Source organism: Procambarus clarkii, chromosome 27 (genome assembly GCF_040958095.1).
Source record: "Procambarus clarkii isolate CNS0578487 chromosome 27, FALCON_Pclarkii_2.0, whole genome shotgun sequence".
Taxonomy (NCBI): domain Eukaryota; kingdom Metazoa; phylum Arthropoda; class Malacostraca; order Decapoda; family Cambaridae; genus Procambarus; species Procambarus clarkii.
In genome coordinates, this window is record NC_091176.1 from 42,613,640 (window position 1) to 42,625,922 (window position 12,283).

A 12,283-nucleotide genomic window follows, 5' to 3' on the forward strand; every position below is an offset into this window, starting at 1 on the left:
TAACTCCCCAACACCACGTGTCTCGTCACTCTGACGCCAAGACCTTCCGTTCCCTAAGCACGCTGGCTGCACAATGGCGTCTCCGCCTTCTCCCCAACCCGCGTCCCGCATTCACCACAGAAATTATTAATCACGAATAATACTATTTCGCGCAATTGTGGTTGAAATACTTTAATAAGGACTGGGTTGTGATTCTAGGGATTTAAATATTATCGCTTTCTCGTCTTATGGTGGTAAACGAGAAATGGAGAAGATTTTAGTTTTCTCCATGGCATTCACGCGTGACAGAAAAACTATTACTTGATAACAATTGTGACTAAAAACGCTCGATTTAGAATTATTTGGGAGTTATGTTATCCGTAAACAATTATCACACGGAATACTGATGATTTTAGAGAACCACATTCAATTCTCTAACACATTGGTAATAAATGTGTTTAACTAGACATTATCTGACGCAATGTTAGTGCTCTATTTCGTAAGAATTCTAGCATTAATACGTAGTTATAATGGTTAGTTTATGTTGACACTACCTTTAGAAAATTTGGTGACTACTGTAGTTAGTATATAATAATAATGATTTATTATAATACAATAATAGTGTATGAGTGTTGGAAATTTCCAACAGGATTCCTGTCCTAGTCGGCTCATGAAGTAGCCGCTGCTGACCTCTGGTGACGTGGTGCTTAGACAGTGAACGCCATCTATTGAGCGAAAAGGTGGACGCTTGTGTCTTAGCCAGTAAGTGATGTTTCCTAGTGGTTCCCATGTAGTGTCCCAGTACAAATGACGTGTCTGCTTTCACAGAAAAAAATTATGAGAAGAATTAAGACGGATGAAGATAGACAGAGACTACAGGATGACCTGGATAAACTGGAGGAATGGTCTAGAAAATGGCTGCTAAAGTTCAACTCAGGAAAGTGTAAGGTGATGAAAGGCGAAGGGAGCATGAGGCTGAACACAAGGTATCATCTGGGAGGGGAAATCCTGCAAGAGTCAAATAGAGAGAAGGATCTGGGGGTTGATATCACACCGAACCTGTCCCCAGAGGCCCACATCAAAAGAATATCATCAGCGGCATATGCTAGACTGGCCAACATAAGAACTGCCTTCAGAATCTTGTGTAAAGAATCTTTCAGAACCCTGTATACCACTTATGTAAGACCAATCCTGGAGTATGCAGCTCCAGCCTGGAGTCCATACCTAGTTAAACACGACAAAGTTAGAGAAGATTCAGCGGTATGCCACCAGCCTCGTCCCGGAACTGAGAGGATTGAGCTATGAGGAAAGGCTAAAGGAGCTGAACCTCACATCCCTGGAAAACAGAAGAGTAAGGGGAGACATGATAACCACCTACAAAATTCTCAGGGGAATTGACAGGGTGGACAAAGACAAACTCATCAGCAAGGGTGGGACACGAACAAGGGGACACAGGTGGAAACTTAGTACCCAGATAAGCCACAGAGACGTTAGAAAGAATTTTTTCAGTGTCAGAGTAGTTAATAAATGGAATGCACTAGGAAGTGATGTGGTGGAGGCTGACTCCATACACAGTTTCAAATGTAGATATGATAGAGCCCAGTAGGCTCAGGAATCTGTACACCAGTTGATTGAAAGTTGAGAGGTGGGACCAAAGAGCCAAAGCTCAACCCCTGCAAGCACAATTAGGTTATCTTGAGATGATTTCGGGGCATTTTAGTGTCCCCGCGGCCCGGTCCTCGACCAGGCCTTCACCCCCAGGAAGCCGCCCGTGACAGCTGACTAACACCCAGGTTCCTATTTTCCTGCTAGGTAACAGGGGCATAGGGTGAAAGAAACTCTGTCCATTGTTTCTCGCCGGCGCCTGGGATCGAACCCAGGACCACAGGTGAGTACAGAGTCAACCTAGGACGGCTGTGATGTACGATGAATCAGTCTACCCAAGGCAGCCAAAGTCTCTTCACCAGTTTGCTTTGTAGAAGCAGTGAGCCGCCACCAGATGAGAACTGCTGAGTGTTCAATTGTCTGCCTGAGGAGTGGCAGTGACGGGATTCGCTGTAACTGGGGCTGGCTGGTGGAAGAGACAACCCACTGCGGTGCCGACCGAGGAGAGTAACCAGCGAGTTACACGAGGCTCCTGCCTAGGGCTCGCAACCCTAGTATTTGTCGTGAGGTGGCCTAACAGCGAGGCTGATTGGTACCTGCCAGCTTCAGGCTAGACTGTGGTTGTGGGCCTTCACGACGGGGCACCCAGTAGAATTGTGATTTGGCTGGCCTGTAGCCAGGGTAGATTCATCGTGGTTTCCTGGTACCTGCAGAGGGTTGTGCCATGGAATAGGAAACCAGGCAAGACTACACAGAGTGAGCGTCGCCAAGTGTTCAGCGTCTTCAGAGGGAGACGAAGATATATATTGTGTAGTAATATTTCCCGTTTGTGACTTTTAATTTATATATGGTGGTGGGAAAAGAATTATATATATATAGAAAGTGATAAACTTGTGTATTTAATGTACCTCTCCTGTTTATTTTACTTGCATTACGGAGCTCACCCCTTGAAAGCCTCTGCTAACTTGGGGCCGGATACCCAAAAACTAATACCATCAGAAAAGAACCCGGTTGCATCCCATTAGGGTCGTAACATAATTGGCATCCCCAGCGGGATCTGACCCCTTGTCAAGTACATTTGACAGGGGTGGTGATGTAGTGCAATCCCCTGTGAATAATTCCACTGTTTGCAATTACTAGGACGTTAGATGTCCTGTTAAGTGCAGTATTGGCGAGTACAGTGCTCGGTGGGTTAAGTGCTCAAGTGAAGCGGTGTGTTAAGTGTTCGTGCACCACTTAATTGACAATGGCGGAGAAAGTGACCATTGAGGATCTGGATGATGTGCAGGATTTTCTGAACAAGGAGGACTGTCTTGCCAGATTGAAATATCTGGGAAAGCAAGAACTTGTACTAGTGAGTGGCTATCTGGAGATCAAAATACGTGAAAGTGATTCCCGTGTTGAAATCTTATCAAAGGTTCACAAACATTTAAAGGCTGGGGAGAGGCAGGAAAGCGAGGCACAAAGTACAAAGGAAAGTGAGGTGTTAGCTTCCACTGAAAAGGAAGATAAAGGTAGGGACGGTGAGAGTGATGCGGGTGAACTGAATATAAGTTTTCTAACTGTCAAAATGCGTGCTTTAGAAATAAATCGTGAGATAGAGTGGAAGAAATTAGAAATAGAACGGGAAATGAAAGAGAAGGAAATGGAAATGAAACGTTTGGAGTTACAAGAAAGAGAGAAGGAAAGAGAAGAAAGGAAAGAAGAGCGAGAAAGAGAAGAAAGAAGAGAGAGAGAGAGAAAAGAACGAGAAAGGGAAGAAAAGGAGGAGGAAAGACAACACGAGTTAAAAGTGCTACGGTTAGGTGGTCAGAGGAAAACAACGGAAACATGTAGTTTCGATCCGGTAAGGAATATAAAGATGGTCCCTAAATTCAACGAAAAGGAAGTTTCGAAGTTCTTCGCAGCCTTCGAGAAGGTTGCTGCCTCTTTGGATTGGCCAAAGGAGAATTGGGCCATCATGATACTGTCCGTCTTGACTGGGAAGGCCCAAATTGCCTACTACACGTTGTCCCTTGATGACTCCAGTAATTACGACAAGGTGAAGAAGGTAGTGCTCATGGCTTACCAGTTGGTGCCTGAGGCTTATAGGCAGAAGTTCAGGAACCTGAAAAAGACCTCGGAGCACACGTTCACCGAGTTTGCCAACCTCAAGGAACGGCTTTTTCAGGAGTGGTGTGCTTCTCGAAAGGTGAAGACGAAAGAACAACTCGAGCAGCTCGTTTTGTTGGAGGACTTTAAGGAATGTCTGTTTGGAGATCTGAAGACGTACTTAGAGGAACAACAGGTGGAGACCTTAACTGCAGCAGCCACTATGGCTGAAGAATACATCTTGACACATAGGTCTTCCACTAGGTATGTCCCTAAGAATTACCCACGTCTGTTTGGCAAACCTCGTCAGGAAGAAGAGAGACCCGTCCCACAAAGTGCTTTGAAGACGACCCCAGGTAGTCCCCGGAGGACTAGTTCTAGCAGTCCAAAACACCGCAGTCCAAGGAGGGACGTAGTGTGTTGGACTTGTGGGCAGAAAGGGCACATTGCTACTATGTACCGAGGCAGAAGAAGTAACGGCCCACATAGGGAAGTAATGCTGATGGGTTGTGTGACGCCGCCAGCTGAAACCCAGTCTCTAATGACTAGTCGAGAAGGACCAGGACTGTTTGCCCCTCACACTTCTGGCGGGTATGTAACGAGTGATCATACTGGTAGATCAGTTGTAGTGCTCCGAGATAGTGAAGCAGCCCAGTCCCTGATCATGAGAGACTCGTTACCCGAGGGAGTGAGTGTAGAAGGGAGACAAAAGGTTGTCCTGGTTTGGGTTTCCTATGACGCGGTACGTTGCCCCCTTAGTGCCAGTACACCTAGAATCGCCCTACTTCAGTGGCACATGTGCGTTGGCAGTAGTTGATACCCTGCCTATAGCTCGGATAGACGTAGTACTAGCCAAGGACTTGGTGACAGGTTGGAACGACAATCATCTCAAGATTGTGGACGAGTCAGCCGGAGCAGCAATAAGGTGTGAGGTAACAACAGGAAACAGTAATATCCAGATACAGGCAGACGTACAAATATATAACTTGTTTAATTCTTCCTCTACCTAACTGATCGACAGCATTCTAACAGATTCTGCCGACTCTTCTGCCGACAAGAAACATGGGGCTACAGCGACAGAAGCAACTGAGCAAGAGGAGGGGCCTCATGTACAAACGCTCACGGATACCCAAGAGCCTGGAGTGACGGCAGATGAGTACTTGCGATATGGCAAGGTACAATGTTCACTGATCTGGTCAGAGATTCCCCAGACGTCAGAGGTATGTGAGGTAGGTGTGCAGGTTCTAGTGCCCTCTTTGATCCAAGCCAGGCTAATGGATATACCCGGCTATGGGTATTATAGGCTCGTGAAACTTATTCCTAGGCTTATTCTTAAATGTTTCTTAGCGGTATTTTGTTTTATTCTTGTGTGTGTTCTAAATAAGGACCAGTAAACCGTCAGGTGATGGCCCCTATGAACATCGTGGAGAGACCCCAGGGATTGGAGGCTTGCACTGTGAGGATTGCAGTCGAAGAAAGGACCTGGAAAGTGATGGTTGATATAGGAAGTAGGAGAAATGTTTTTATGAGTGACTGTTCCCGACAGGTTGACACCCCCCGCGTAATTGCTGAGCGTGGATTTAGTGTTATACGGAACGTTGGTCGACCTGACGGTGGCAGAGCGAACACCATCTTCAATGTACAAGCAGCCCTGTTGGGACTAGGCGTGGGCCTAGTAAGCGGTTATGCCGTAGGTACATATTTAAAAACTGTCGCTGTTACTCCAAATCATCAGTCCCCTGTATTCCAGGTTCCCGTGTCTCTGAAGGAGTACCGGACCGGTACAAGAAATGCCTTCCGTGACCAGCCACCAGCGGTGTCACGACACAGGGTGGTGTCGATTCACCCCAGAACGAGCCTTTAGAGATCGTTACTCAAGACATATGAGATAATTGTGCCCCTGATTAGCATCTCAGTGAGGTTGTTGGAAGTCACATCAGGCAGGACTTTGCCTATGATCTTCAAGTTTTCCTTGTGCCTGATTCTCGCATGAAAGCAGTTTTGCGGACAAGACATACTTGCCACATCAGTCCAGTGTTTATGTGCTTCCGTTTGGTTTTGTACTAATTTGGTTTGTTTTCTCTTTTGTAGAACCCAAACCAAATTCCTTTTTGGTGGGGAGGTGTTACGAACCCAAGTCCACCGTCGGAGCATGGAGCAGTGACAACAACACCATCTGTGAATCCGCTCCTAAAAACCCCCACAACATGGACAACACCATCTAGTGACGACGGGATATGCCAGCAATGGGCGCTGGATTCCTGTCCTAGTCGGCTCATGAAGTAGCCACTGCTGACCTCTGGTGAGGTGGCACTTAGACAGTGAACGCCATCTATGGAGCGAAAGGTGGACGTTTGTGTCTAAGACAGTAAGTGATGTTTCCTAGTGGTTTCCATGTAGTGTCCCAGAACTGATGACGTGTCTGCTTTCACAGAGTCAACCTAGGACAGCTGTGATGTACGATGAATCAGTCTACCCAAGGCAGCCAAAGTCTCTTCACCAGTCTGCTTTGTAGAAGCAGTGAGCCGCCACCGGACAAGCACTGCTGAGTGTTCAATTGTGTGCCTGAGGAGTGGCAGTGACGGGATTTGCCGTACCCGGGGCTGCCTGGTGGAAGAGACAACCCACTGCAGTGCTGTCCGAGGAGAGTAACCAGCGAGTTACACAAGGCTCCTGCCTAGGGCTCACAACCTTAGTATTCGTCGTGAAGGGGCCTAACAGCGAGGCTGATTGGTACCTGCCAGCTACAGGCTGGACTGTGGTTGTGGGACTTCACGACGGGGCACCCAGTGGAATTGTGATTCGGCTGGCCTGTGGCCAGGGTAGATTCATTGTGGTTTCCTGGTACCTGCAGAGGGTTGTGCTATGGAACAGGAAACCAGCCAAGATTACATGGAGTGAGCATCACCAAGTGTCCAGCGTCTTCAGAGGGAGACGAAGATATATATTGTGTAGTAATATTTCCCGTTTGTGACTTTTAATTTATATATGGTGGTGGGAAAGAATTATATATATATATATATATATATATATATATATATATATATATATATATATATATATATATATATATATATATATATAAAGTGATAAACTTGTGTATTTAATGTACCTCCCCTGTTTATTTTACTTGCATTATGGAGCTCACCCCTAGAAAGCTTCTACTAACTTGGGGCCGGATACCCAAAAACTAATACTAATGGGCGCCAGGAGTGACCATGGGAACGGTCAGCGAATATATGCAGAAATTTAAGGAGCATCTCGCATTGGCGAAAGAGCTAGCAGGGTAGCATTTGAAGGAGGTGCAGCAAAAGATGTCAGGAGTTTTACGACAAGAAAGCTATGCCAAGAGAGTTCCGGGTTGGGTCCCAGGTTATGGTGTTACTGCCAGGGAAGAGCCGTGTGACCGAGTCACGATTTGAGGGACCGTACAAGGTGCTAAGACGATTGGGTCCAGTATGCTATGAAGTCAGCAAGCCGGAAAGACCCCGCAAGACACAGGTGTGTCATATTGACCCTCTGAAGCCTTTCTTCCCTGAAGAAGGAGGAGTCGCCGTGCACGACGGAACAATGCCACGAGAACTACAGCAGAAAGTGGTTTTATGCGTGCAGGTGAATCAAGAGATTCCAGCAGGGGAAGGAAAATGGTCCAGGACGAACAGCATCCATCTCTCCAATGCGGAGAGTTTGGAGAATATCGGAGTCAAGCTTCAACACCTGGAAGGAAGACAGAGAGCGGATCTGATGGACCTGTTGAGAGAGAATGCATCTCTTTTTACCGACGTGCCCCGACGCCACAAGAGTGTGACGCACGAGGTAGAGGTGACGGACGCCAGGCCCATTAAACAGAGTGCTTATAGGGTCAGCCCTGAGAAGCGAGAATTGATGAGGAAGGAAGTAGAGTACCTTATTGAGAATGACCTTGCTGAGCCTAGCAACAGCGAGTGGAGTTCCCTGTGTTTGCTGGTTAAGAAAAGTTAAGAAAAAGGGAGTTGTTTTCAACGTATGATGAACGAGTTGCTGAGAGGAGCCGAAGGCTGCACTGTATACATTGATGATATAGTAGTGTACTCCGACGATTGGGATGCACACCTAGAGCGACTCAGGGAGCTGTTCAGGAGGCTGGAAGATGCTAACCTGACCGTGAACCTAGCCAAGAGTGAGTTTGGGAAGGCCCATCTAGAATACCTTCGCCATCGGTCAAGGAGAGGTTACCCCTGTGGACCACAAGGTATCAGCTATTAGAGAGTACCCAAAACCCAGGAGACGGAAGGAATTGCTGAGGTATCTTGGGATGACTGGATACTATCGTTGTTTCTGTAAGAACTTTTCCACGATAGCGCATGCTCTGACAGAATTACTCTCTAAGAATACACGATGGAAGTGGGGAGAGACCTGCCAGGAATCTTTCGAGAAGACGAAGAACCTGTTGACAGAGGCCCCAGTGTTGATATCCCCAGATTTTACAGCTAGGTTCATTCTGTATATAGATGCCAGTGATGTAGGGATAGGAGCCATGTTGGCCCAGGAAAGGAGCGAGGTACATAGGCCTGTCGCATTTTACTCCAAGAAATTCGTGTAGTACCAGCGTGTCTATAGTACCGTCGAAATGGAGGCTTTGGCTTTAGTAATGGCCCCTAAAGCACTTCGACGTGTACGTGGGAGGAGGGGCGAGGCCTGTTCTCGTATTTACAGATCACAACCCTCTGACTTTCTTGTACAAGATGAGAAACTCCAACCAGAGACTGACAAGGCGGGCATTACTACTAAAAGAATACTGATTAGAAATTAAGCACATCAGAGGGAAGGACAACGTGGTAGAGGGAAGGTAGGATTTGTAAATTTACCTTTAATAATGAGTATTATTTACAGACTTATGGAGGCAATGGGGAATCCTTTATCGCCATTGCTTTCAAACTTGTACATGGAATTCTTCGAAAAGAAATTTGTTTCAAAAATAACTCCTGGAATCATTCCATTGTTTAGATATGTTGATGATATTTTGTGTATTTGGCCTTCAGATGTAAACACAGACGAATTTGTAGCCAAAGTTAATGAACAAGTCACCTCTATAAAATTTACTATGGAGACGGAAATTGATAAATGTTTGCCATTCTTAGATGTTCTTATTCATAGGGAAGATTCTTCACTAAAGTTTAGTGTTTACAGAAAACCTACGAATAATTTATCTTATGTTCATTATTTTTCAGGGCATAGATACAATGTGAAAAAGTCAATTTTTTCTTCAATGTATCTAAGAGCTCTTCGAGTTGTGAGTCCAGAATTCTAAGACGAAGAGTTTAAAAATATTGATTCGATTGGTCTCAAGCTTTGTTACCCACTGAGTTTTTTGAAAGTTTGCCGTAGCAAAGCACGTCGTACATATTATAATAATATATGCAGTGAAAGAATTCGCCCAAAGAATGTGTTATGTTTACCATATTTCTCTGGGTTTGAGAATATTGTCAAGGCCTTGAAACTTTTTAATATACATGTAATGTTTAGCTACGAAAATACTATTGGTAAGCTATTAGTTAGGAACAGCCCTCGTAGTGATAATTGCGTCATTTATAAAATACCTTGTAAAGACTGTAATAAGTTCTATGTTGGGCAAACATCTAAAGATTTGAAATGCAGAATTTCCCAACATAAATACAATGTAAGACATGGCCAATTGTCTAATGCTTTGTTTGTTCATCTGTCAGAAGATGCTCACCAAATTGATTGGGAGATAACTTCTTCAATACGAATTGTAAAAGCACCTATAACAGAAACATAATTGAATCTGCTTTGATACAGATCACAAAAGAAAGTAATTTGAACATTAGCAGTGGTCTATATAACTTAGATCCATTTTTAATAGATCAATTAGCCTAACGTCTATTGTGGGAAAGTTACTTGAATCAATAATTGCAAATACAATTCGTCTCCATCTTGAAAAACATAAATTAATAAATGAGTTGCAACATGGTTTTACAAATGGCCGTTCATGTTTAACAAATTTGCTAACTTTTTATTCCAGCATAGTTGAGGCAGTTGATAGTGGTAAGGATTGTGATGTTGTGTACCCTGACTTTAGCAAAGCTTTTGATACAGTGCCACATGAAAGACTGATTAAAAAGTTAGAGTCTCATGGTATTGGGGGTGCTATATTAACTTGGATTAGGGCATGGCTATTCCAAAGGAAACAGAGAGTTAGTATAAATGGGGTTAAGTCAGAGTGGGATAATGTTGTTAGTGGAGTACCTCAGGGCTCTGTCCTGGGACCTCTGTTGTTTATAATATATATAAAAGATTTAGATTCAGGTTTGAGTAGCAACATTTGCAAATTTGCCGATGATACGAAAATCGGTAGGGAAATAAATTCGGAGGAGGACTCACTATCACTTCAAGTTGATCTAGATAGGGTTTTGAAATGGTCAAAGGATTGGCAGATGCAGTTTAATGCTGATAAATGTAAAGTTCTGAGGTTAGGTAATGATGATAGAGTTACAAGATACGAGCTAGATGGTGTTGAGATTGCGAAGTCGGATTGCGAAAGGGATCTGGGAGTTATGATTAGTAAGAATTTAAAACAAAAGGATCAATGCATAAATGTTCGTAATAAGGCAAATCGGACACTTGGATTTATTAATCGCAGCGTTAGTAACAAGACACCTGGTGTGGTTCTCAAGCTATATCTTGCTCTTGTTAGGCCCCATTTAGATTATGCAGTTCAGTTTTGGTCGCCATATTATAGAATGGATATAAATTCACTTGAACGTGTCCAGCGTAGGATGACTAAGTTAATTCCCCAAATTAGAAATCTTTCATATTAAGAAAGATTAACAAAGCTTAAGTTGCATTCACTGGAAAGGCGAAGAGTTAGGGGTGACATGATAGAGGTTTACAAGTGGGTGAATGGACATAACAAAGGGGCTATTAATAGGGTATTAAAAGTATCAACACAAGACAGAACACGAAACAATGGGTATAAATTGGATAAATTTAGGAAAGACTTGGGTAAATACTGGTTCAGTAACAGGGTTGTTGATTTGTGGAACCAATTGCCGCGTAACGTGCTGGAGGTGGGGTCCCTCGATTGTTTCAAGCGCGGGTTGGACAAGTATATGAGTGGGATTGGGTGGTTATAAATAGGAGCTGCCTCGTATGGGCCAATAGGCCTTCTACAGTTGCCTTTGTTCTTATGTTCTTAATTAAAGGGCGATTTAAGTAAGATCATTGGAACACATTTGTCTCACTAATTCATTGTATATATTTACTGTTTTTTGCTTTAATTATCTATGTGTGGGACTGTGTGTGGTTGCTGCATCAGATGGGCCAATGGGCTGCATCAGATGGGCCAATAGGCCGTCTGGATTTGTCCATGTATTTGCAGGGGGTAATGATGTTGGACGAGTTAGGAGTGAGGAACTAATACAGAGATTCAGTACAGCCATTGAATTAGTTAGGAGCAAGGGAGGAATCCCGATCATATGTGGCATTCTTCCAAGAAAGGGAGTACATAAGAACATAAGAACATAAGAACAAAGGTAACTGCAGAAGGCCTATTGGCCCATACGAGGCAGCTCCTATTCTATAACCACCCAATCCCACTCATATACTTGTCCAACCCGTGCTTGAAACAATCGAGGGACCCCACCTCCACAATGTTACGCGGCAATTGGTTCCACAAATCAACAACCCTGTTACTGAACCAGTATTTACCCAAGTCTTTCCTAAATCTAAACTTATCCAATTTATATCCATTGTTTCGTGTTCTGTCCTGTGTTGATACTTTTAATACCCTATTAATATCCCCCCGGTTATGTCCATTCATCCACTTGTAAACCTCTATCATGTCACCCCTAACTCTTCGCGTTTCCAGTGAATGCAACTTAAGCTTTGTTAATCTTTCTTCATATGAAAGATTTCTAATTTGGGGAATTAACTTAGTCATCCTACGCTGGACACGTTCAAGTGAATTTATATCCATTCTATAATATGGCGACCAAAACTGAACTGCATAATCTAAATGGGGCCTAACTAGAGCAAGATATAGCTTGAGAACCACACCAGGTGTCTTGTTACTAACGCTGCGATTAATAAATCCAAGTGTCCGATTTGCCTTATTACGAACATTTATGCATTGATCCTTTTGTTTTAAATTCTTACTAATCATAACTCCCAGATCCCTTTCGCAATCACAACACCATCTAGCTCGTATCTTGTAACTCTATCATCATTACCTAACCTCAGAACTTTACATTTATCAGCATTAAACTGCATCTGCCAATCCTTTGACCATTTCAAAACCCTATCTAGATCAACTTGAAGTGATAGTGAGTCCTCCTCCGAATTAATTTCCCTACCGATTTTCGTATCATCGGCAAATTTGCAAATGTTGCTACTCAAACCTGAATCTAAATCATTTATATATATTATAAACAACAGAGGTCCCAGGACAGAGCCTTGAGGCACTCCACTTACAACATTTTCCCACTCTGACTTGATTCCATTTATACTAACTCTCTGTTTCCTTTGGTATAGCCATGCCCTAATCCAGCTTAATATAGCACCCCCAATACCATGAGACTCTATTTTTTTAATCAGTCTTTCATGTGGCACT

At 43.8% G+C, this 12,283-nt stretch overlaps 1 protein-coding gene across 1 annotated transcript; it reads left to right on the plus strand.

Annotated features, from left to right (window-relative positions):
- The first annotated feature begins 2,830 nt into the window (after positions 1 to 2,830).
- Positions 2,831 to 5,900, plus strand: LOC138369256 (uncharacterized). The gene is made up of 5 exons (XM_069332194.1): positions 2,831 to 3,384; positions 3,676 to 3,852; positions 4,697 to 4,895; positions 5,222 to 5,456; positions 5,767 to 5,900. The coding sequence occupies exons 1-5, from the start codon at positions 2,831 to 2,833 to the stop codon at positions 5,898 to 5,900; spliced, it is 1,299 nt and encodes a 432-aa protein (XP_069188295.1).
- Positions 5,901 to 12,283: the final 6,383 nt, after the last annotated feature.